The sequence below is a fragment of the Carassius carassius genome, chromosome 49 (assembly GCF_963082965.1).
Source record: "Carassius carassius chromosome 49, fCarCar2.1, whole genome shotgun sequence".
NCBI lineage: Eukaryota > Metazoa > Chordata > Actinopteri > Cypriniformes > Cyprinidae > Carassius > Carassius carassius.
Genome location: NC_081803.1, coordinates 5919719 through 5946817, shown reverse-complemented (window position 1 = coordinate 5946817; position 27099 = coordinate 5919719). Strand labels below are relative to the sequence as shown.

General features: G+C 38.0%; 1 protein-coding gene and 1 long non-coding RNA gene across 3 annotated transcripts in view; one reads left to right on the top strand and one right to left on the bottom strand.

Moving 5' to 3' along the window:
• The window catches only part of LOC132132458 (uncharacterized), a 204521-nt gene that overhangs the window by 57150 nt on the left and 120272 nt on the right, over positions 1-27099 (bottom strand). The gene's annotated exons all lie outside the window — the stretch shown is intronic.
• LOC132132501 (leucine-rich repeat transmembrane neuronal protein 4-like) overlaps positions 4249-27099 on the top strand; it is a 127123-nt gene continuing 104272 nt past the window's right edge. The window contains exons 1-3 of one of the 2 annotated variants that reach the window (XM_059544899.1): positions 4249-4566; positions 4650-4837; positions 9685-11249. In XM_059544899.1, coding sequence (XP_059400882.1) covers positions 4834-4837; positions 9685-11249 — 1569 coding nt within the window. In that variant the 5' untranslated portion in view covers positions 4249-4566; positions 4650-4833. The remainder of the gene's footprint in view (positions 4567-4649; positions 4838-9684; positions 11250-27099) is intronic. The other variant, XM_059544900.1, reaches the window with a different exon arrangement.

Here is a 27099-nt window from a genome sequence, read left to right as displayed (position 1 = left end):
AAAGAAAACTCTTTGAGTGAGAAGGTGTGTCCAAACTTTTGGTCTGTACTGTATATATATATATATATATATATATATATATATATATATATATAAAGAATGCAGACCACCATTGCACAATTGTACTTGTTATTCCTAAGTACGGTATATTGGTTTTCTTGGACATTAAGTCAATACTTTAAAACAGTAATAACAATTCATTTTCACAGATGCCCTGGATTTAGTTTGTTTCTTGTCATCATGATGTAAACCCCCGGCAGATATTTAACTGTAATGTCAGCATATGAAGCAGCAAAAAGAAGTATAACACTGTCACCAGAGTGAAAGCACTACATGGCACAAGGGCAGCTGCCAGCATCATAACTTCACAGGGCATTAATTGTTTCACTGCTGTCAGCAGGATTGTCTCTGCTTGTTGAACCCTGGCCAAGGAGCGGGCCATCAGCCAAATTGGAGTCCAGTAGGTATGTAAGTAAGAGTTCCAGGGAATAATGTTTTCGCAATACAGACCTAGGTGTCAAACTCAATTTCTGAAAAAGTGCTGAGGCCAGGCAGAACCCTCAGCCTCTGGTAATATTCACAGCAGCGACTCAAAATGTGCAACTGACAATTATACATACTTACAGAATGACAGCTTGCTCAACAATTAATCAGAATTTTTTTTTAGCATTCATAAAACTTTATGCAAATGAGTAGATTCCAATTTTGCATGGTTGGTGAGGAAAAAAAAACACTGGCAAAAGAACATATTTACACTGAAGCAGCAATACTGGGGCCAGAACATCATAGATACCTGCAGCCATTCTGAATAGCAAGCATCTAGAATGCCCTATTAATTGCATAGCCAACTTCAAAAAAAAATTAAAAACAAAGAAAGAAAGAAAGAAAGAAACCTTCCTTAAAGGATTAGTTCTGCCAAATATGTAAATGTTCTCACCATCAGGCAACCCATAACGTAGATGAGTTTGTTTCTTCATTGGATTTGGAGAAATGGGCCCTGTCAGAGCCCAAACAGCTGATAAAAAAAACACAATAATCCATGTATAATCCATGCAACTCCAGTCCATCAGTTAATGCCTTGAAGGGAAAAGCTGTGCATATAATAAACAAATCCATTAAGACATTTTTGACATCAAACCATTGCTTCTGGCTAAAATACAGGTCTACTCCATCCATAATATTGCTTTTACCAGTGAAGTCATCTCATCTGAATCAGAAGAGAAATATGCACAGATCAAGCAATGTTTAGTGAAAGCAGAAACAGTTCCAAAGTTCTAAACAAATATGATGGTGGATTTTGATGTGAGAGGACCACAGGGAATGGACTTTTAGAGGAAGTGTTATTAAGGATCATGGATTTTTTATTATTTATTTATTTATTTTAATTGGGAGGTGGGGGGCAGAATTCTTCAGTTTAAAGTAAAAATGTCTCAATAATCAGCTGTTTGGACTCTCATTCTGATGGCACCCATTCACTGCAGAGGATCATTGTTGAGCAAGTGATGTTTTGGATGGCCCGAGGGTGAGTACATTTTCAGCAATGTTTTATTTTTTTGGTGAACTATTCCTTTAAGCAGCATTGCAGTAATGAGAACATCTACCAAAACCCACAAAAATATATACAAATATATAATATTTGTAGTCCTGAGGTGGATAAACCAGCGTAGTCAGGAATACACTTTCTCTTGCCATGACCCCTTTCTGAATTGTTCTTAAAGGCTGCAGCTGTCTGGCCTCAATTTCCAGGCTATTGTACAATTGCTGAGACTCAGTGCACAGGGATAAGCTGTTCTCTTTAAAGACAGGCAGTTAGAAACACAAGCCTCTTTCATCCTTGGCAGCTACATTTCTCTCATTCAGCCATATTATATTATATAAAATATAAATATATAAGATGGTCAGCTTCTCAGTAATTGACTTTGCTCAATCAGTTAACAGTCTTGAGAGGTTAAATGCTTTTGTTAACAGGCTTGTTAGTTTCAAGGGGACAGTTGATGGACAGAAATTGCAGGGTTGCGCTAATGATGAAGCAGGAAATAGCAGTGCCACTCAAATGTTTTCTTGCAACAAGAACTACCACAGCCAATCAGATTCTAATCCATGTGAGAGCCCATAATTGATTAGCCAGTCATTCAAACCCGGGGCCTTTAGGTAAGTCTGTATTAAATGATATCTGAAATAATTAATGACATAATTTATTTAGACAAAACATAATGTCAGGAAATCTAGGGATGGCTGATAAGCACTGTATCCTTGTGATAGACAAAGTCTTTCTTCAGTGACTTGCCTTTTTAAAAACACAGCTGCTCCATAATTGTTTAGCCTAAGTATGTTCATGTATTAATGTTTTACCAAATATGAAAATCAAATCATGAGGAAAATTTATGAGGGAGCACATGGCTGCTAAATGCTAATTATCTTATTGGTTGTACCTTACTTGGGACCAAACTCCATTTCCCACCATCCTCTGTGGCAGCACAAGGATATAAAATACACAGCCAAATCATCTCATACAGTTGTTCTCAACTGGTTTGGCATTGGGACCCACGTTTTCCCATGGACATCAAGCCAAGACCCATATATATATATATATATATATATATATATATATATATATATATGCGTACACAGACACAAACACACACATCTATGAATTCACAAAAAAATAAGTTAAGACTGTTAAGAATATGACTAATACTGAATAAACAGCCTATAAGGTATGATATTAAATAGCAGTCCTTATTAAATAGTATGCCACAGAAGGTCATTGCTAAAAGGGCTGGCTGTTCACAGCGTGCTGTATCAAAATGTATTCATAGAAAGTTGACTGGAAGGAAAAAATGTGGTAGGAAAATGTGCTCAAGCAACAGGGATGACCACAGCCTTGGGATGATAGTCAGGAAAAGTCTATTCAAGAACTTGGGAGAGCTTCACAAGGAATGGACTGAAGCCAGAGTCAGCGCATCAAGAGTCACCACAGTCAGACGTCTTCAGGAAAAGGGCTACAGCTGTCACATTCCTAGAACCAAGCCACTCCTGAACCAGAAGAAAGAAGAATTTCACCTGGGGTAAGGAGAAAACGAACTGGACTGTTGCTCAGTGGTCCAAAGTCCTGTTTTCAGATGAAAGTAAATTTCATTTGGAAATCAATGTCTGGAGTCTGGAGGAAGACTGGAGAGGCACAGAATCCAAAGGCCAGTGTGAAGTTTTATAAGTCAGTGATGATTTGGGGTGTCGTGACATCTGCTGGTGTTGGTCCATTGTGTTTTATCCAGTCCAAAGTCAATGCAGCCATCTACCAGGAGATTGTGGAGAACTTTATGCTTCCATCTGCTGACAAGCTTTATGGAAATGCTGATTTCATTTTGCAACAGGACTTTAGGACCTGCCCACAGTGCCAAAACCATTTTCAATTGGTTTGATGACCATGATATTACTGTGCTTGATCGGCCACCCAACTCACCTGACCTAAACCTAACAGAGATCTATGGGATATTGTGAAGAGGAAGAGAAGTAACATCTGACAAACAATACAGAGGAAGGCCGCTATCAAAGCAACCTGGGCTGCAATAACGCCTCATCAGTGCCACAGGCTGATCCTCCATGCCACTCCGCATTGAAACAGTCATCTGTGCAAATGGAGACCCAACCAAGAATTGAGTGCATAATAAAACCTGCTTTGGAGATCTTTAACATATCTGTTTTGTAAATCTTTTTTTTTTTTTTTTTTTTGATTGATCTTTTTGAGACACTTAATTTGTAATTTTCCTAAGCTGTAAATCATAACCATCAGAAAAAGAAAAAAAAAATATATATATATTTTTTTTTTAGATGCCCCTGTACTCCGTTTCTAGGTGACCCACCAGTTGAGAAACACTGAGTACGTCAGGACTCACGTAGTGACGATTATGAATTATTTCCACGAACACCAGCACGGAACAATTAAAAATAAATAAATAAATAAACCTTGTCAGCTTTCAAAGGGGACATAAAAGCAGTAGGGTACATAAACTGTTTGGAGATTTGTGATGTAACAGACATTCAGCTGGGTCGTTTGTTTGTTCTTATGTTAGTCGATCTAAGTCACCCACTGGTTTTCCTGAGGAAATATCGTGTGAGAGTGAAATGAAATGGGAAGAGATTGCTGCTGGAGATGTCAGTTCGCCAGAAGAGGGCATTCGGATTCTGTCTGATAAAGTTATGGTGCGACAGGCGGTTGTGGTTAACCACTCACAATCCTGCTGCATCTCTGTACTGTCGGGAACTGTACAGGAGAGGAGAAACATTCCCGATGGTGGAGTGCACTTGCAAACAGTATTCTGTGAGTGCAGTCATTTTGGACTGCATTGAAGTCTACTAAAGATCATAATTCTCGTTGATATTATAATAGCCATGGATTAATCTACGGTGAGCATCATCCGTTTCGGAAAGACAGTAGCCTATTTGCGCAGTATGCTTCGATGGAATATGAGACGGAAGGGGATTACTGGGATTTCCATAAGTTTGACTTGTGCTAGATAACTTGGATTTGGAATCGCGCGTCTTCGGCTCTGTTTGTGACTTAAGGTATAATTTTAGGATTTAAAATGGATTCTTTCTGTTCGAGTGGATGTTTATGACGAGAATTTTGTTTTGTGGGGAATTGAAAGATATGGTCAGTGCAGTGGTCAGTCAGGAGAAACTGAAGATTTCCCGCGCCTGCTCTGCGGTGGAGGACTACAGGCGGCCGTGGAAGAACCGAACCATCTGAGGAGAGCGCGTGCCATGCCGTTTCAGGTCTCGAGCGGTAGAAAGCTGTAAAACCTGTGGCCAGGAGTTGACTGAGACGCGGTTATGGGTAAGTTTGCGTATTCACATCGGGATTAAGTGAACATCTAAAACACGATGGATTTTCTGCAGTTTTATTCATTTTACAGTTCAATGTCAGTTGTCCATGCAGTAGCCTACAACTAAGAGATTGTCTGTGCTGCATGCATTCATACGATGCTCTCTTTAATTTGTATGCATTGATTTATTTTACATTTGACAATCACACATATTTCTTGCTCAAATCTGACCATGCATTCACTTCAGCTCACAGTGGTATGATTCTGCTGAGGTACAGTCGAGTGTATACGTCTGTTCATTTATTTGATGGACATTTATTCAGTGTTTTATGACCTATACAGAGTTTATTTATTTTTTTACTGATATGCAGAACAGATTTTTGTCATAATTATATCTAAATGATCATTGTACTACAGTAAAAAATAAATAAATAAATAAACTATGAATCTAGAACATATTTTATTCTAGAACAAAAGCTTTATTGCTGTTATTCATGTCATTATATTTGTGCAAAGCTGTTTTGTCATCTAGATGGTTTTTTTAATCTGTGGTTTGGACTATACTATAGGGTCTAGGTCTAGTTTGTTAAGATGCATATTTCTCATTTGAGAATGAATGGTTATCTACAAAGTTGAGTGTCTATTTTATTACCACATGCTTCAGTCGTATTACCAAGGAGCTTCAGTCGTGATCCACCAAGTGATGCCATTCATCCTGACAACCAATCGAGTTGAAAAGTGTGAATGTTGGTAAAAAATATCAGACTTATTGTCGGCCTGTTGTTGGAAAAGGTGCACATCATGAATGCATTGTGGTATGTGTGCACATTTTCTGCAATATAAGTGTGCATCCAATGCCTAGAACGCTTAATGAATTGTTGTTCAGTTTGCATAATTAGCTTGTTTGAGTTATTTCTTCATCATCAAAGGAAGGCGAAGCCACAGAGATTTTATTATTGACAGAAAACAAAGAGGACACAATCAATATGCATTGCATTAGTGTTAACAGTGTCTGTGACTTTAGATGTTAATCTGTGTTTAGTTATTAAAGGATACATATTAGTTTTATTTCTTACATATTTCTCATAACTTCTAGACTCATTATTTAACCAAGCACTGTGATTAACTAAGCTGCAGACCTTCTCACGGCCACATTAGAATACTTATAGATATGCTTTCAATCATTTTACAGGGGCTATTTGACAGATATGTGACCTGCTCTGATTGTTATTCGTTAGTGATGTGCAGCAAGATGGCCTTCCACGGCTCATAAAATTATGAGCTATGCTTGCTGCTTTGCAGCACTGTAGTGGGAGATCTTGACAGCAAACATAAAATAACCAACCTGGAATTTTTTTTGGAGCATCTCTGTAAAGGGTATGTAGTAGGCCTGAGCAGAGGCAAAATCAGTTTTACCATCAGAGGAAAAAATTTAGTTGCATATAAGAAAAGTGACTGCAAGTTTTCTACAAATTAATTTTTATTAGACTTTGCTTGGATCATTAACTATATCAGCATCATTTCACTAACAAATGTTGTTAAGCCGATACAGTCTGATTGTCCGGTTAGTATGAATGGGAGCCAGTGATGTAATTACTTTATTGTACCACAACCTCTGTCCTTTTTTTTTGTGATTGCTGTTAATCACAGTCAGTGCACACCCCCCCCCCCCCCCCCTGCAAAAAAAAAAAAAAAAAGATGGTCATTGCAATAAATAAGAAAATATAAACATTTTTTTTTTTCAAATCAAACTCACCTGAAGCAGCTGATCAAGGTCTTTGGGATCATTTGAAAAGTCACATGCCAGGTGTGCTCTGTGCTGAAGCAGGTTGGAAATAAACTTTGCAGGACAGTGGATCCCTAGGAGCAGTGTTGAAAACCTATGTTCTATATGATATGCAAAAAATAGATAAGCTTTTCCAAATTTATCAAAAAACTTTAAAACAGCTGATGAGTTTGGACAAGAAAAGTGTGGTTAATTCTGAGATCTAGCATCATTTGTATAAAAGAGGATTTGATATTTTGTGTTGTGATTCAGTGATTTAATTTTTAGGTGTAATGGTAAGTGCATTTTTTAAGGCCACGGTGTATTATAATCACGAACCAGAGGTGCATTAATAAAGTTCATGACCATTCAAATGTTTGATCCTGATAAGCCATTAAATGTCATTAAATAGACTACCTTATAAATATTTTCTCCTCTTCAACCTCAGACAACATCTGGCAGAATTACTTTAACATAGCACTGATTAATCTAAACTGCTCTATTCCGTGCATATGGTTCTAAAATGTTTGGATGGGTCTGCAGTAATTTTGCTTTCAAGCTAAATGGATGTTTTGATATTTCATAACCACTTTCTTCTTTCTGAATTCTTATGGCAATATTAATGTGTCATAGTCACATTCTTCATCTCATACAGACATAAATTGCCTTAGGAACTTCATTTCAGAATGTAATTTCTAGGAGGCTTTGTTAAAGTTTATGCAAACAGGATTTAATTGTGTCTTCCAACACATCATACTGTAGGTACAATATAAAGGCCAGAAAGACACAGCACAAATGATAAAATCCCATTAAAATGTCCAGACTTTGGCCAAGACCTTCACATAAAGAATGTGTATGTTACCCAGACCTTTAACCTCTTGAGCCAATGTTTAGTCGGGAACTCACTGCTGATATAATGCTTCGCTTCATCCCCCCACCTCCCCCATTTAATTTGACAAAAACAGCACCCAGGCTTTCCATTGTGTATTAAGGAAAGATGGACAAAGGGTTGGTAATAGGGGTGGGCGATATCTCGATATTTAAAATATATCGAGATATTTTTTAAACACGATATGGATTTTGATATATCGTATATATCGATATATTGTTTATATTTAATTCCGATTCCGCCACTTTGCTTGTTTGCCTTCTCTGTGCTGTGCTCGCCCCCTCTCGCTCGCCCCCCGCCTCCTTGCTTTTGTCCCCTCTCCCCTTGCGTGTAGAGAACTAGTCTAAAAAAAAGTCTAAAAAAAAAAAGGACAACTGGCTCCATTATATGGAGATACTTTGGTTTTAAGGCGTAGGGCGAATGACAGGTAGATGTCTAACGTAGGGCCCAATGATTTCCGCGATGCAGAAAACGCGGACGGAATCGCGGAATCCAGTCATAAAAACGGAATTTACAGTTTGTCACGGAATTTGTTAAATTTTGAATGAATTAATCAAAAGTAGGTCATGCACTTACATCAAGTCGCGATATGGACTAATATCTGCAAATATTAACCCGGAAAAGTCTATTTAAATATGAATCCTGCATGTTCTGCGTGTCTGTGTTAATGAATGGCGCAGAAGCGCGTCTTTATTCATTAAACACACGGAAGCTCGCATAACGCTCGCGCTGATTTCAGCGTCTTTCCTCTCACTAAATAAAGACGTAAACACATGTGGAACATCTCCAGAACTGCACTGAGAGTCACTTCATGAGCATATGACCATTTGATTTGAGTAAAACTAGCTCATATCACAGACTGTAGTATCACACAGAACTGTAAAGGTAAACCCGTCAAAATAAAAGTATTACTATCTATTACTATTGTTCAGCAGAATGTACATAGCCCACTACTACTACTATTGAAATGAGACGAACATAATTTTTTAAGGAATAATCACACAACATTTCTTCCATGTTTTATTTTTAATAGTAAATCCCCTTTACCAAAAAATTAAGTTTGCTTAAATTTAAATAATTAAAAGATAAATTAAATGAATGTTTTATGCCTTCGTTTGATAACCAGAAAAATGTAAATACACAGAATTTCTGAAGGGAAAAAAACATTTCACATTTTCATTTTAAGATTTTTTTTACTAATTAAGTTGTTTTTATGCATTTAAATAATTACACATGCTAAAACACAGAATTAGGTAACAATAAATCATATGGTGAAGAAAAAAATAAAACGTTTCATAGGCCCCTAAACATGTAATATTTGGCATATTTGTTTTTGCAGTAGTTTTTGGGGGGTTATTTTTCCTGTAAAGATATCGAGATATATCGTATATCGAGATATAGCAAAATATATTGAGATATATTTTTTGGTCCATATCGCCCAGCCCTAGTTGGTAGCAGAGTCACTGAACAGCCAGGCAAATATAACTGATTTGGTTGACTGACAATCATTTAGATTATAATTAGGGTCTAATAGGATGGCCGAGGCATATCTCTCAGGACATTTCCTTTCATACTATAGTGGGCTCATGTCCAAGCTTATTGAAAGACTGGCTTGCTCTGATAGCATGTTTGTCATTGCCAGAGAGAAAAATTAAACAACATGGCATTACTGGATTGATTTGCACAATCACCATTGTTAATTGGTTCCTGTGTGGTATCATACTGCTGTATAAATGTAATATTTCAAGGGCTTATAATCACAGAACAATTACAATATTTCTTCTCTCATTAGATGTCTTAATCTCTGCTTTGAAACTGCTCAACAATTATATTGTCAACTACCTCACAAAATGATGCACATCATATTGCATATTTCACAATTCAAAACATCGCAATGCATCACAGCGTCCTAAAAGGATCACGATTGGATTTGCGCCAGAAAAGTGAGATAATCTGTCAGGAAGGGAATTGCTGTATGTGTTTCAAACTTTCTTGCTTTTTGACTTACTTTTGCCCAGTATTGTGTATAATACTGTATGTACACACTAATTACAAGTTGTGCATTGTGTTAAATACAATTGAATAAATTCCCTTTTAAGTAACATGATTTAGATAGCATGCTATTAATTTGTGTATTAGTAATATCAGGAAGTAAGTCGTTTCTTGACTGTTTTTCTTTTTTTCTCTTTCTCTTTACATTTTAGGCTTTGCCATGAGGCACCGCTGGTTCATGGTGCCACTGCTAATGCAGGCATGGCTGTCTGCCACCCCTTGCTCTGGTGAGCGTCCTTGCCCTCGGAGTTGTCGATGCGATGGCAAAATTGTATACTGTGAGTCTAGCGCATTCCGTGATGTTCCCAAGAACCTCTCAGGCGGCTGTCAAGGTCTGTCCCTGCGGTATAACAGCTTAGCAAGCCTAAAGGCTGGCCAATTTGTTGGCCTCAACCAGCTCATTTGGCTGTACCTCGACCACAACTACATTGCTAATGTGGATACACATGCTTTTCAAGGGATACGGAGGCTCAAAGAGCTAATATTGAGCTCCAACAAGATTACACTGCTTCATAACACCACATTTCACCTGGTACCAAACTTGAGGAACCTGGACCTTTCCTATAACAAGCTACAAGCTCTACAACCAGGGCAGTTCCAGGGACTGCGAAAGCTACTCAGCTTGCACATGCGCTCCAACTCCCTTAAGAATCTTCCCTCTCGCCTTTTTCAAGACTGCCGTAATCTTGAATTCCTTGACCTTGGCTACAACCGTCTGCGCAGCATCACTCGCAATTCAATGTCTGGCCTGATGAAGCTAACTGAGCTGCATATAGAGCATAACCAGTTCTCTAAAATCAACTTTTTCAACTTTCCACGCTTCTATAACTTACGTGCTCTTTACCTACAGTGGAACCGCATTAGGACCATGAGTGAAGGCCTCACATGGACGTGGACGTCATTGCAGAAGCTAGACCTTTCAGGAAATGACCTGCAGGAGATAGATGCAGACGTGTACCAGGCCATGCCAAATCTGCAGATGCTTAACCTGGATTCAAACAAGCTTGTCAATGTTTCTCAAGAAACTGTGGATGCTTGGACCTCTCTGACTGCAATTAGTCTGGCAGGAAACATGTGGGACTGTGGACAAGTTGTGTGTCCACTGGTGGCCTGGCTGAGAACCTTCCGTGGAAACAAAGAAATTAATATGATTTGTGCATTACCCAAAGAAGTTCAAGGGGAGAAGGTTATGGATGCAGTTGATGCCAGTGGAGTTTGCAGGGGTGCCCCTGCTACACCATCAACTGTAATTGTTCCCTCTACCTCTTTTGTCGCCTTTGCCCAGACCCCTGCCAGCTCTTTCATCCCGACCATCAAATCTGGAGACAGCAGAAGGGGCCAGGGGACGTCCTTGGAAGGCACCCTCTCTTCAGCACCTTCTCAGCCTGCTGTCCCACCACCTGAGCAAGATTTTGAACCGGTGTCTTTCCACAAGATAGTTGCAGGAAGTGTTGCCCTCTTCCTGTCAGTTGCCATGATCCTCCTGGTAATTTATGTCTCATGGAAGCGCTATCCAAGCAGTGTTAAGCAGCTACAAGAAAACTCGGCTGCTGCTCACAAACGTCGGAAAAAATCACGGGAGACAGAGCGCACACTTAGCACACCATTGCAGGAGTACTATGTGGACTACAAACCTAATAACACAGAGGGTACGGATGTGCTGGTCAATGGTACTGGACCATGCACCTACACCATCTCTGGCTCCAGAGAATGTGAGGTAAGACTGCACAAAACTTGTCCATTGGTTTTGGTGTGAAGAGAAGTCAGATTTTTTTTACAGTTTTTAAGAAATTCTTTCTGTTCTTGTGCTGTTTCAATGCCATATTTGGGAGATTTTTGTTGGATAAATGTGTATGCATGGGAGGGACATGTTTTTGGCAGGGTTATTTAAGGAGGGACTTTTTTTAGTTTTTGGCACAGTATGCAGTTTTTTTAACTTTGGATGTGGTGTTAATTTACAATTACATATTGATTTTTAGTGCGTATTTGACAAGTCCTGTTAATTCAGTTGATTTTCTTTCTTTTAGGAGCAGTTGTAATTTAGGCTGTGGTATTTCACATTGTATTTTTGCATTAACAAGTCTACCTGCAATACCTTTTTCTGTCTGTGAGGCATCTACTTGAAGGTAATAAGATTGTGTAACAATAAAAACTCCATAACTATGGGAAGAAGGAGGCGGGAACCGGCGGACAATCAAAATGAAACTTTAATGCTCAAAATAAACATAAAACAGAGTCAGCCCCTCACGGACGACTGACGTGCACAAATAAAAACCAAACACAACTAAAAGCCCAGGCCTGGTCCTCTCTCGTCCGTCACTGTCGTCGCTCCGGTTTTATATCCCTCCATCTCCTCCGTGGGACTCGAGACCGGTGGGTCGAGCAGGTGTCGCTCATTTCCAATCACTCCACCGGCCTCGCTCCTGTTCCCACGTCTCTCGGCCCCGCCCCACTCAACACAGATTGTTTTTAATATGTTCCGTCATGCAGGCTCTTGCTCGTTCTTTTATCTCAAATAGATTTGTATGATTGTTTGAACATTTTAGTTACAGTAATCACAGGATATGTCTTTGACTGCATACCTATTTTTTTAGACTCTTATATTTGCTTCACATTCATCCTTCCTCTTGAAACATCTTTCCCTCATTTTAGATCATCCTCTTTTATTCTTCACCATATTCTGCAGTTCTAATTTACAAAATAAAAATGTTCTCAGTGTGTCACTCAGGACTCCGCTGACAAGCGTGTGTTGACAGCTGGGGTCAATTGCCACTTTTTAAGGAGCTGGTTTTGTGTGTGATTTGTATACTTGGCTATATTTACATATGTTCATGCTTTTCCCAGGGGCCAGTGGCTACCTTTACTCCTTTGGGCTAAGAAACCTGTCAGTGGTGCAGTAAGGTGTCATTAGAGGCAGACACTCTGCTTCTGGCAGAGCGATTATTGGGTGTGTAATGCTGGTGGCAAGCAAGACAGGCCTGAGTGAAACAAGAAAGTCAGGAAGACATGTTAGCAGGCCAATTGGCATGATGCTAGACAGGTAAACAAAATGCCAAATCAGGTCACAGGAAGAGAAGACTAAAAAGGTGGGTTAGAATGCAAAGGATCACAAAGAATGACATCCTGACAGCGATGATGACCTCTGCACATGGGCCCCTGACCCTTCTCTAATCTCTCTCCTCAAAACATTTTTTGAGATAGCAGAGGTGCACATCAGAGTCCAGCAGACTGGCATGTGTTTCTCTTGTGAATTCCCCAATTCAGGGAAAAAAAAACTTGTTTCATTATTACGTGTAAATCCCCAAGTCTCTTGCACAGAATGTGTCCCTTTTGCCATTGTGATGATTGCTCTAGTCAGTACAAAAAGAACAACTGAAAGAAGTAAACAATTTGTCTCACAGAGTTCACCTATTGCTTTACCAAAGGGTCGAGTTTTGGTTTGTTAGCCTGACCTCATTAGCCCTTGCTTGCAGATAATGTAACTTCACCATCTGGCAGTAAAATATATTTGTCCATTAATGGTTATTCCAAAGTATTTTATAATGTCTCATTATACTGTAGTAAAAAAGTCTTCTTTTTTTGTGAAGCAACTTTAATATGCAATTATTTGCTCAGACCTTGCTAACCATTACCTAAAGTTTAGGATGAACCTGTCAAGTCCAAAATAATCAAAAGGCCTCACATCAATTCCACTTATTTGACCTGTTTTCACAATGTTTTCCATTATTAGTCTATAGTTCTGAATTGTTTGCCTTCTTTTTTCCACTGTGACTTCCATACCACAACATTGCTGCATCAACACTAATGTGGTTTGGCTTCCCTCCCGTGCAGGAAAGCGCACGTCACCTATGATTGATGAGTTCTATTCTCTCTCCTGTGATTTGGTATTCCACACGCGCACCTGATTTACGGGCTTTTCACATCAAGCCTAAAGACTAGATTCAAACACACAGTTCAGATTGCTCCTGTCTTGAAAACCAGTGTTCTCCTCATGCCTTACATCTCTTTTGTTGCGAATCACAAATGGCATAAAGGTGTGTGAGAAACTGCCAAGAAGGACTGTCCTCTGACCTCTCCTTGAAAGTGTTTCTCTGTTAACCTGACATGTGATTTGCCAATCTTTCATTGTAAAATATAATACCAAGATCTTATGTCTTGATACACCTACGTTAATCGATTTAGATCAACCTAGGGTCTTTATCATCAGAACTCAACTCAACTGCGGATGAAGTGCACCTTCAATCCATTGGTGATGAAGTTTCTTTTACTGAACAGTCATCATGCTATAGCACACTGGAACTGTACAGTTGTTTTCCATGCTATGGTAGTCGTGATTAAGTAATTTTGATTAATAAAATTTACATAAAAATTACACAACTGTGCTAAAAACACACACAGTTTGACATTTATAATAGGTTGCAATAGTCTTGCAATTCCAATATTTTTTATGGTAGTTGTTGTAGGGCTGGTCTGAATACCATTTTTTGAGCTTCAAAGCTTCTGTAGAATTGGAGGGAGGGGACTGAACATATTATTCTCTCTAATAAAGGCAGAAATATCTGTGTGTCTGTCTGTCTGTTTGCATTTTATTATGTCGAGAACCATTCATCCAATTGACTTCACCCGTGGTGGTTGTGTTGCTGCAGACCTAATGGAGTTCAGTGTTGCATTTTGGTGCAATATGGACACACAACATGTTCAGAATTAATAAACCTTTAATAAACTACGGAACAGCATGAGGCAGAAGCGACGCGCCTCACGCGGGCAGGGCTTATATGAGAACGGACACTGCACGAGTGATACAAAACAAACAGGTCTCTTAATATATAATATATGTATATAATATATATATATACACTTTAGGCGTACTACTTACAGAACAGAATTTTTAAAACTTGATGTGCTGTTGTGGTAGGCCAGTTTTAAATCGCATATCAGGCACACTGCCTCGTCTTGTCCTCACTCAATTTAAAGTGCTCCCACACAGCTGAGGTCTTCAGCATTTTTGTCTTCTCTTCCAGATGAACTGAATCATGACGTTCACTCATGGGCGATTCATATTCAAGTGTGAATGAGAACCGTTTTGCGGGGGATGTCAGGTGTTAAAAAAAAAAAAGAATATTAGAATCTCAAAATTGAAAATCGAATGCCAACTTACCGAACGAATATTCAAATAATCGACTATTCTGGTCCAGCTCTAAGTTGTTGGAAGATTTAACAAAACCCATCAGTTATCTTTACACTGTGACTTATACCTCATTACATGTTCTCATAAAACATAAAATACTCACATAAGTGCAGGAATGAGGGCTTCATACCATAAGCCAGGCCCATTGGGGTTATCGTGTGTATATGTGTTAGTCATGGAGGCTCTGAAACCAAGCATGCTTTTGAAGCCACCTCATTCAATATTAATTATTTTTAGTTGTGAGCAATTAGGCCAGTACCATCACATTTTGTCATATTGTACATTATGTTGCTGTCACATTTGCATTAAAAGCTTAACCTGTCAGCCTGTGATGTGTTTCGTGGATTTAAAATTGCACTAATTGCTTTTGTTAAAAAAAAGAAAAAAGAAAAAAAAGAACAAGAACTTTGCCTCATGTAAAAGTGGAAGGCATACAACAAGGGCATTAATCATCATTAGACTCAAAAAATTTTAGTTAACAAATTGGTGTTGAACAGTACCTTTGATCCCAGAAAATAATGAAAATGGACTAATCCCCCCAAACAGACAAAAGTGCCTTCTGGAGATTAACGTTTTGATCACAATTCTGGCTAGCAGTTCAGAATGGGCGCATTAATTAAAAACTAGAAAACTGTACTAAACTAGAGAGGGAAAGGTGAAGTACACACAAATGCACTTATATTTTAGTTCATTGTGCTCACTGATCAAAAAGGAAAACTTTTTTTTATTTTTTTTATTTTTTTCAGTAAACCGAGTCAAGAACAAACATGCTATGTTTTTCAGTTTAGCATTAAACATGACAAACAAAAGTCAGCAACGATAGCCTCGTGGTTAGTACTGTGACCCAAGTTCGATCCCTGCCTCAAGGTCCTTTGCCGATCCCTCCCGCTATCTGCAACAAAAGGTTTCCTGTCCACTTTCTACTGGCCTTTCCCATTAAAGACATAAAAAAACAAGAAAAAATGCAACATCCCCTCACGGATGATCGCTCACAAACAGAACCAAAACACAAAATAAAATTCAGGCCTGGTCCTCTTTCGTTCTTCACTGTCGTTACTCTTCCTTTTATCCTTCCGGAGCTCCTCTGTGGGACTCGAGACCGGTGAGTGGTGTACTGTAGGTGTTGCTTATTTTTAATTACTCCACCGGGCTCGCTCCATTCCCACGGCTTTTGGCCCACCTCACTCATCACAGTACATTTTTTATATTTTACTTTTATTTATTAATTTATGTATTATTATTTTTTATCTCTGCTATTATTTTTATTTTAAGTTGTCATTGGACCACTTTTTTAATAAGTCAGATTTCTCTGTCTGTTTCTATTATAGATGCGTTCTTCTGATTTCAGTTGATAGCATACATCCTGAAATACAATCAGGAGTATTATTTGCATCTCTTTGACTAGAGGACAGTTTAAATATAAAGTGGCACAGCTTACCCCACTCTTTCCTATTGCAAATGAACAATGCTGGATGAGTCTAGCAGAAAAAGGCAAGAAACTTCTCTGATAGTAAAATAAATGAGAGATGTGATGAGAAAGAATCTAGAAGAACGCATCCACCTCACTGTGACTTGTGAGTCACAGCACATTTTATTAAGCACCAATCATGCTTTTTAATGTCTGCAGAGTACATTATAAATTATAAGGATTACCATAAACTTGAGCCCGCAGCCTGTTACAAGGGCATTCCAACCTCCCCCTGCAAAATTACTTTCTGATAGCAAGACTTGACGTCAATCATCATGAAACGGCTAGCTGTACTTTTTCTCCTACCCTTATGATTTTTGCCCCAGTATCTTCAGGTTGGAAAAGCTTTGGCTCCTGATAAATATTTATGCCCATCAGTGCCTGTAATTTTTGGCCAAGGATCCTGCATAGTGAACAGGGCTGAATGGTCCTCATCATTTGCTCCATAGAGCTGGGAGGAGGAACAGAACCAATGAGGACACTCGCTGCAAAAGTGGCCCCTCATGAAAACAGTGCCATTAAGAAGCGAGAGTGTTTTTTTTTAAGGTGTTTAGGGTGGGGTGCATTTGGGATTGTGAGAGAGGGTTTTTTTATGTAAACTGTAAGTTTACAGTTAAGTTTAATCGCAGAGAAGAAAATACATTTATAATCACTGCAACTTTTGTTGTCTTGTCATTATTTAATTTTAAATGATTTTATTATCTTTTTTTTTTAGATTGGATCATGGTTCGAGACATTTTATAGAGTAGTGATTTTGTGTGTATATTGATGAAATACTTGAATGAATGATGCTGTGAATTTGTACCTTATTGGTTAATTATATATTTGTATATCATTATTAGATAATCAACTGGATATATCAATTTTCTCTGTTTTTGCATTTGGACGAAGATTTATCTTTAGCACTGTTAAATCAAAATATTAGCAAATCTGAAAATTAATATACATTTTTCATACTTTACTGAACTTTAATGGTTTTAGTTTTTAAGTGTCTTTCATATTGAATTATTTATTTTATTTATTTCTCTATAAAATACTATATATATATATATATATATATATATATATATTTTTTTTTTTTTTTTTTTTTTAATTGGTGATTTATCAGTTAAATAATGATTATCAACTTGCCAGTATCAGACAGAATTTTACATTTCTGTACATCTCTAATGTTTTTATTTGTATGTTTGTTGGAAATTGTTAAATGCTATAAGGATGGAATCACTGACTGACTCATGGATCGATACACTAAACCTGCTGGCTCAGGATATGATTTTACATGTGGCATCAGGTTTTTAATTATGTTGTGAATAGTTTGTAGTATAAGCGATAAAGTGTGTTTATCACATTTCACACCTCACACATTATATACCATCATTCCACCCAACCTTACCTTGTATTTGCATACACAGCTAAACAAGTAACATTCCCACTGGAAATTACAGACCTATCTAGTACACTCCAAAAACTAGATCTTTAAAATCCATCCAACAACAATGTGTCATATTTTATGAGGGGATGGAGGGTGTGACTCTGGCAGGAAACACAGTGGGAAAATAAGAGGCAGGCAGTATGAAAGCCTGATTAATCCAGCCTTCCTTAATTAGCCTCTGTCCCCTCCATTATGTGCTTTCCAATGCGTTCACTCCATACATCTCAGCATTTTTACTGTCTTTTCTCTCGCTTTATTTGCTGCTCTTTCTCTATTCATCTTTTTCACAGCCTCTATTTGTTCTGTATTTCTTTCGTTCCCTTTTCTTGTGTCCGTCTCTCTATCTTCCTGTCTTTCTCTCTCCCTTCGCCTTGCAAGGACATCGGCAATATGCTTCGGTGTGATAAACAAGCTCTTTCCATCGCAGAGGGCAGAAGAGGCGATGGCGTAGGTGTATAAGCCTGCGTGGTGTGTCTCTGACGGATGGAGAGAGAGACAAAAGCACAGCTGTGGACTGATATCGAGGGCTTGTTTTCCTGACCGGGCATTGTTTGTAAGGTGCTCGGAGATGCCAGAATGGGAGAGCTGGTCATTGTGTTCCGTGTCTGGCCCTCGGCACTGGGCTGGAGCCCTCCCGTGTGCTCATGTCGATTAGGATCATGTCATGGCTTGAGCAGGCATTTGGCCCAGTAGGCACACATGAGGCTCTCACCTCTCGAGTACATGGTGCATGGTGGGCTAAAGCATGTTTTTTGTTCAGAAGCTCAGTTTTGAGCGGAAGAATACCGCTGATTAAGATTATAGTGGAGCGACGCAAGGGTAGAATTAGCAGAACCTCAAATGTCAAGGCTCTAGACAGTGCATACGTACGTAAAGAAAGGGTGTTGTCAGCTTAAATGGCAGTTCTGTCTTTTTTCAGGCAGAGTTTCATTGTGCTTGAATGGATAGTTCAACCCAAAAATGTAAATCGTGTCATCTTTTACTTGTCTTCATGTCGTTCCAAACTGGTATGACTTTCTTTCTATTGAGGAGCAGTCGTTTGAGCCTCTTTTAAGACCTTTAGCCTACCAGCTGTGGGACAATTGAAAAATAACTTCTAATAGATGATGATAATTATATGAAGCAGAACCCATCTTCTTTTGCTGCCAATGGCCCACTGTATGATAAATGTCTCTATTGGCTTTCTTTTTCCCCTTCTCTTTTTAAGGGTCTTCTCGCCTCCGTCATGACCAGGGCAGTCGCCACATTTCTCTTTTGTTCGTTTATCGTGACCCGTTCTTTTTTATCTTTGGAGAGGGCAGATTCAGGAAGGTTGAGGAAATGAAACAAGGATGGTAGAGCCTTCATTGTGGAAGGAGAGGTGATGTGGGAATTTACCTTTTAAGTCATGTCTCAGAAATTCATACCCCAAAGGTTAGAAATGTTTTTGAAGGACAGCTTGACAAGGGGATATATTTGTGAGAATTCAGTTTTTGCAGGAACTTCCTCCTATATAGAATATTAGAAATGCTCATAATTAAAGTGGGGAAATAATCTTATTTTAAATTATATAGTTTATAGTCAAAATTATAGATTTTTCTTTTATGCCAAAAATCATAAGGATATTAAGTAAAGATCATGTTCCATAAAGATATTTTGTACATTTCCTACCGCAAATATATCAAAACTTAATTTTTGAGTAGTAATATGCATTGCTAACAATTAATTTGGACAATTTCAAAAGATTTTCTCAGTATTTAGATTTTTTTTGTTCATATAGTTGTATCTCAGCCAAATATTTTCAGATCCTAATAAACCATACATCAATGGAAAGCTTATTTATTAGCTTTCAGATGATGTATAAATGTCAATTTAAAAAAATAAAATAAAAAAATTACACGGGGTCACATATAATATTAACACTGTAAAGTAAATGTTGTATAACACATGTGAACAGTAATTCATCGACTATTATAAATGCCTGGTAACTGGTGTCATATTTATACTTTTTTCCTCTGTATATTGTATCGTATTATGTATCGCATCATATTATATCAAGTTCTCGATGCAATGTATGTGCTTTCAGGGCATATATGTCTATATACTCCATAAGCATGTTACTGTTCAGTTTTGAACTCTGATTAAGCATTTAAAATAGTAAAAATATGCAGTAGAGTGAGAACAAATATATCAATATGATTTCAATGAAGACATGTTAAGACACACAAAAACCTTACAAAATGTCATTGTTTAACTGCATTTCATTTTTTACTAACAGAAGAAAAAACACTATCAGCTTTTATTTTATTTTATTTATTTTTGCCAATATCTGATAGTTTTATAAGCTTCTATCAGTACAAATTAATCAGCAAAAACAATTAATCGTTCACCTCTAGGTTGTACCAGGTGCAATGACATCTACAATTTTAATTGGCCTTTGGGGTTCATCTTGTGCATTTCTTAGGAAAGATACTTGCAAGAGAAGTTCATGAGGAATGCTTATTCTGAGAAAAACTAGGGCAGCTTTGTGTCGAGAGAAGTGCTCATAGAGCAATCTCAGTGGTAATGAGGTCAAAAAACATTGTCACTGGACAGAGTAGGAGGGTGACATGTCTAACCCATCACTGGAAGTGTTGTTTGGCGGCCATATAATCCTTCATGCATCATTTCAATGTCTGCGATGTCTTGTCTGCCGCCAAGGCCTGTTGGGAGCATGCACTTACCTGGGCCCTGGGACTAAAGCCTGCCTCCTGTCAGAAGGGTGAGATAACCAAGTGTGGTTTTGCAGGTAATGACTATTCCCTGTGACTGGGGCTCAGTGTCTTGAAGGTCTCACGGGTCTCATTGTGAACTATTCAAAGTATAGTGCCAAGCTGATGTACAATTTCGCTGGCACTTGCAATTCTTTGGCCCCAAATGCAATTTCGAATTTTATTTTCATTAGCTGTTGCGCTCTAAACCATTATTTTCTCGAGAAGGCCTAGCTTTTAACATCTTCATTATATTTAGGGTGATGTCTGTAAATTTTAAAAATGAACCCAGGATACTACTTACAAAATGTTAACACTTTGGCTGCATCCGAAAGCTGAAAAATACTGCCTTCGGAGGCTGTATCCTGCACTACCCTTGATGTCCCACAATCTTGTGCATTCCATTCCATGCCAGTTGAGCTAATAAGAAATATGGCATCTGAAAAATGTGAATGGTGGTTAGTTTGTTTGCAAATGTATGTTTCTGACCAATTTTTTTTACAATTAATTAATAATTATTCACTAAGTTATCATCAAAGCTCTCTCTGATCAGTTGTAGATCATTAAACTATTATGCTGTCAGAAATCTAGTTTTGTAAAGAAACTTCATACACTAGCGCAACTGCCTGCATTGCCAGGGCAATGAGGCAAAAAGTCAAGCTTTTGGATGCAACTTGAGTGCCGAAGCATCATTTTATCTATATTGCAGCACACCTGGAGCTTATAGTTGTTAAGTGCCTAGCTCAAGGGTACCACAGCAGTCATTAATTGAGGAACAATACACATACCATTGAGCCTCTCTATGACCCCCTCTAGTGTTTTCATGCAAAATGTGCTAGGTGAATGTTTTTGCTGCACCTCTGAAAAACAGAGAATCTTCAGATGTGAATTTTTAGATTGGTGGTGATCATAACTGGATCTGGCTCTTTTTCTAGTGAAGTGTCTGGCACTGTACAGATGGCCTATTTTATAAAGTGGGGCTCCTTAATACCTCCATCGAGGAGAGGCAGAGTGGTAAACACTCTTTTCAACACTGGTGCCTGCGATTTGGGCGTCTGTGTCCCAAATGAAATGATCCACTTATGATTTACTTTGCCTATGCCCCTCACATCCTCAAGAAAGGGTCCGCCACTCTTTCCATCTGTGAATCTAACACACCCCTCCTCTATCATAGAGGTACCCCTGCATGCTAGCTCCTACATCTCTGTTTCCTCATGGGGCCATACAAGATGCTCTCTGTTTGATTTTCATCTTGCATTCTTTCGCACATAATCACTGTTGTTTGCACTCTTGCCGTACCGTGTTCTCAAACAAGACCTGCGCTGAGGTGTTTTCTTCCTAAATAGGTACGCTTTGTTTTAGTTTGAAGCGAGGGTGCTATCACCTCCTACTGCATTGCTTGATTCAAGCACCAATTTTTGGATATGCCTCTTTAGCATAGCACCCTTCGGGCTATCTCTGGCTGTGTCAGATAAGTCAGATGCTACCCAAACCACCCACTACTCTGCCTTGCTCTCAGAGTGAGATGATATTTTTCGAGAGGAGGAAAAAAAGAGGCAACAAGGACTTGTGCTTTATGAGGGAGTCGTATTTTGCGAGCTTTATGTCTTGTGTATGCTTGCATTTTGCATCTGAAACAAAGCATGTGTAAATGGTCACAATTTGAGTTTTCAAAGTGGGTCCGCAAAGGAAGCACTGGATGGAAATTTGAGAGAAAGATAATGAAAAGATTGTTGTCATAGTTATCTTCAAGTTTGTTCATCTTTATTGTGGGTAGAAAAAAGGGTGCACTGTCAACTTGAGAGAAAGTAAAAATTTTCTTTCTTTAATTAGCTTTGGCTTTGGTACAACACACAACTTTAGGGGAAAAATTATTTAGAGAATATTTAAATACATTTTATGAAAACTGATGAACTGTGATTTAAGCTTGTATAATACATAAACTTTACTCATTTTTAATAACTTATTGTTTCTTTGTTTTATATAATCACCTCACCTTTTCTTAATTCTATTAAATAAATGGACAAAACGTTACATTTTCAAACATTTATTGTTGTAATTGGCCCATGACGAAAGTAACATCCAATCTGGCCAAAAAAACAAAACAAGAAAGCAGCACATACTGTAATGCAGTACTTAACAAATAAAAGCAACTGTTTTCTGCAGTTTCATGAATACTTATAAACTAAATCATCCAGTGGTTATAACTCATGTTTGGCTTTTTAGCTATGTGTGCCCACAATTAACAGGAAACCATTTTAACATCAAAGATTAATTTCACAAACACAAAACAGAAAAATTTTGTAAAATTTCAATAACACAAAACAGAAATGTAAATGGTCCCTTTTCTTCCTAAATATTTGTTAAAATAATTAAATAACCAGGACCCTTTATACAATAAAATAAAATACAATAAAAATAAAATAAAAATTAAAACAAAAGGGAAAAAGAAAAGCAAATATTTTACTTCACATGAATCAAGTTTTCACCACTTTTTAAATACATATAACAGGTTTTCACATTTCAGCATTTAGGCCATTACAATGTGTCCTGCTCACTGCAGAGGGGTATGCTGCATACCAAAAGATCTTCTCAGCCATGCCTTCAAAAATGTCAGACCTTTGTTTTGATGGTGGAATAAGTAGCATTCCACTTTTGTTGAACTCTGTTTTCGCTCTCTGCAGCTGAATTTAATCAGAACATGAAAAATTAGAAAGGAATACATAGAGGCTAAGAAATGTAACCCGAGACAGCCTCAAAGCTACTGGAAAACGAGTTATCTAAAAAGTTGACTTCTTGGACTCAATAGCAATAGAAGTAACATCTCCTGTATCGAAAGTTTCAGAGCTACAGGAAGCAGGAAATTGCAGTCTCTTGCATGCTGGAGTTAGTGTCATCAGTTTGTAGAAACATTTCTTTTAGGGCATTCTTGTCTAAATGTTTTCAATGGTCTTCCAGTTGTTGGAAATATGTAGGCAAGCAGTGAATGTCCTTTTCACAGAAACATTTTAATTTTAAGTGCTTGAACCTTTGGGAAAAGCTTGCTGCCCACAACTCCAACATCACCAGACTCATCCTCAGCACCAGCACCTTCTTTGCAAATCACAAAAAGCCCCAGAGTAGTCTCAGAAATTTCTTTTTCTGCTTTTCAGGGTTGCGGTCCTAAGGCCAAAGTAAGTAAAATAATATTAAATAATTTAATAATAATAAATAAATAAATAAAGAACACATTTTCAGTTTCACTGAAATATTTGCAACATACAGCCTGGCAATGTAAGTTAGGTCCTTAAAAAGGGCATATGTATACAAACCTGGAATTCTTTGATGACTGGTGTCATGTCCTCACTGAGGTACACACATAGGCTACGTTCACACTGCAGGGCTTAATGCTCAATTCCGCAATTTTTTTGCAAGGCCGTTCAAATTTCCAATTAAATGCGACCTTTTGTGATCTCCTTTGTGAACGTGAAATGACCCAGAAGTGACCCGCATGCGCAGAAGAGTACTCAATGGTCAACGACGTCACTCGTTGTTTGCGGAAGTAGCTAACGTTAAACATGGATGTCAACAACAGTGTAGTCACCAGTGGAGCTCTTTTTGCAATATTAAAGTTATTTTCCCAACGGAGCCAGCACAATTACAATCTTCTTGTTTTAAGAAGAAAATTAAAAAGAAGGAGGAGAGCAAGGTTTTTGGCCATGGTGTTTTGTGGAGCAGTGTTAGCAACGTCGGTACAGAGAAACGTGTGGGTGCAGAGTCGCAGCCAGGAGTGGTGGGATACTGATGTGAGTGGCTTCACTAATACAGAATTCATCAGTTTATCTTCTCGTTCCCGCCTACTTCAACGCAGAATTATGAAGTTTGTAGCGTATCAATGACGTACGGTCGGATACATGTGGCCTGGCCGTTCAGACGGAGGTCGCATTTCAAAAGATCGGATACGTATCGGATTCAGGACCATATACCTAAGTGGCCTGGGTCACATTTGAAAAGATCTGATCTGTGTCGTTCAGACTGTCATGAAAAGATCAGATACAGGTCGCATAGGGGCAAAAAAATCGGAATTGGGTCGTTTCAGCCTGCAGTGTGAACTTAGCCTATGACTCTGGATGACAATCTCGTTAGATGTGTATGTCACCACACTGAAAATTTGACACAAAATTAAACAATCAGAAATGGCACTATAATAAAAACTTATTATAGTTTGATATTTTTTATTGCTTCTTAAGAAATTAAATGAAAAAAAAAAAAAAAAAATATATATATATATATATAACAACACTTACTGTAATTGAGTGATTGCCCCAAACTGAAGATAATGTGGAATGATGTCACAATGATGAGGTCTGGGAAATAGTAAAGATGACATATAACTTGAGTTTTGTAATGAGAACTCTGCACTAAAAGAATGCATGATCAACTCAATGTACAAAATTAGTTTTAAATGGAAATCCTATAAACTTTTACATGTATCATTCATATACTCATATAACTTAATGTCTAAAAAAGAGAGAAAAGATCAACACTTTTACAAAGAAATGAAACGAGTGTAGTTTACAAAACACATAAACATATTACAAAAAACAAACTATACATACCGTAAGTGAGTGATTGACTTTAATCAGATTCAATGTGGAATTGTGTCACAACGAAGTTTCTGTAATATTAAAAACGACATGATTTGATTTTTATAATGAAAGTAGAACTCAGCATGAAAAGAATGAATGTTCCACTTCATGGAAATTATTTTTTTTAACAGGACATCTTGCAAAATGTTACCTGCAACTTTCATATTATGTCGAGGATGTTTGTACAACGCTTTAGCGTAGTTGCAAAGTATATTTATAGAAAAGCAAAATGTAAGGTTACATAGAGATCGCTAATCTATTATAAAAAAAAGAAGAAAAAAAGAAAGAAAAGTCATAGGCAAGTAACGTTAATCTGCCTAAAAAGATGCACACAGTCGACCATATACCTTAAAATGGTCCAATTTGCATATATTTAATAACATATTTGTTTTTACCCGAGATCCTAACGTTAACGTTAACAGTCAACTTAACATACATGTTCTAACTAGGGATGCACGATATTGGATTTTGGCTGATATTCGATATGCCGATATTTTCAAAATAATTTTGGTAGATGCCGATACCGATACCGATATATATATACAAATTTTTCACCTGATATATTTAATTTTTAATTTTACTGAAGAGAAATCCATGTATCTCTTCTGTACTGATTCTACCATAAATGTATTATTTTACAAATGTAGACAGACATTCACACCTGAAAAACAGGTCAATTATTTCACTTGGAGAATAAATGATATGCCAGTGCAACATTTTATTTTTAAGTTAAGACTTTGAAACTTCAGTCCTTAAGAGTAAAATAAATACAAATAAATTTTCAAATATTTTTTTTTACATCTTTTCCTACTGGAACAGGTCTACCAAATGCTCCCCCAACATAGTGGTTAACATGACATTGTACTGAAACTTACAGAAAACACTTCAAGTGCACAAAACAAGCAGCTGTAGTCCAGACCTCCACTTCAGTCCTGAGGACCCACTTTAAAGTATAATCAAACTTAAAACCAAGCTCCACATATTATCTTGTGAGCCACAAAAAAATAAAATAAAAATACAAGGACATCTTATCCTTTACTTGAACTTGAGTGGTGCAAACCTTTTCAGTCCAACTAACTAGGGTGACAACTTCGGCTGACCGGTAGGCTTCTGTTCAGCTATTTTTTTAATACCAGAGGTAGGTTTTTCTTAAGAAAAATGAGCATCTCTGCCTTTTCACCGTCCATTCGATTTCTCTTTTCATCCATTACATCAGAGGCAACGCTAAAAAGCCGTTCACTGTCAACGCTTGTGCAAGGCGCACACAGGTACTTGCGTGCAGCAAGAGCGAGGGCAGGGAAACGGGCCTGGTTGCACTTCCAGTACTCCAATGGACTGTGGTTCCTGGGAATTGTGGGTTCGGCCAGGTATGAGATGACCTATGAAGTAACAGAATACCAAAATATTACTTACGGATATATATATATATATATTTTTTTTTTTTTTTTACTTTATGCTTTAGGCATTAACAGAGCTCTAACGTTTTTTCCAGAAATTAAATGATTTATTAGTTGCACGTTTATTATTACTACCGTACACATAGCGAATTATGATAATAAATAGGCGATTATCTATGTTATGATATTGCAGAATAATAATAGCGAAAGTCGCATCATTAATTAGGATGCTTTCGGTCCAAAAGTGAACATTTTTTTTTTAAAGAATAACCTACATTTGAGCATGTTTTATGCTTACCTGTGACGCTGACGCGGTCTTGTCTTGCTCCTCAAACATGACATTCTCCTCCAGAATTTCGTCATACATATCCAGCAGTGATCCTGTTCGGGTCCTCTTCTCTGGGGGATCCTCTGTGCTGGCATCTGCACTGCCGCTCATGTCATCCAAAACTTTGAGCAACAGGTCGCGAGCACTCCTCTTTTTTTCCTCGTCAAAGTACCGGTCTTTGTAGCGGGCATCAAGCATGGTTGCAACAGAATAAAGTGCCTCACAATGCACACCGTTGAAGCGATGATTGACGGCTTCCAGCTTTGGTAGTTTGCACTCCTCTGTCCGTGTCACTCGGCCGGCCAAGCAGTCGTGTCAGTGCCACAACCGCGGGGATCACATCAGCAGCAGAAGCCTGTGCAGAACTTATATCTCTGGTCAGTTGCTCAAAGGGTGC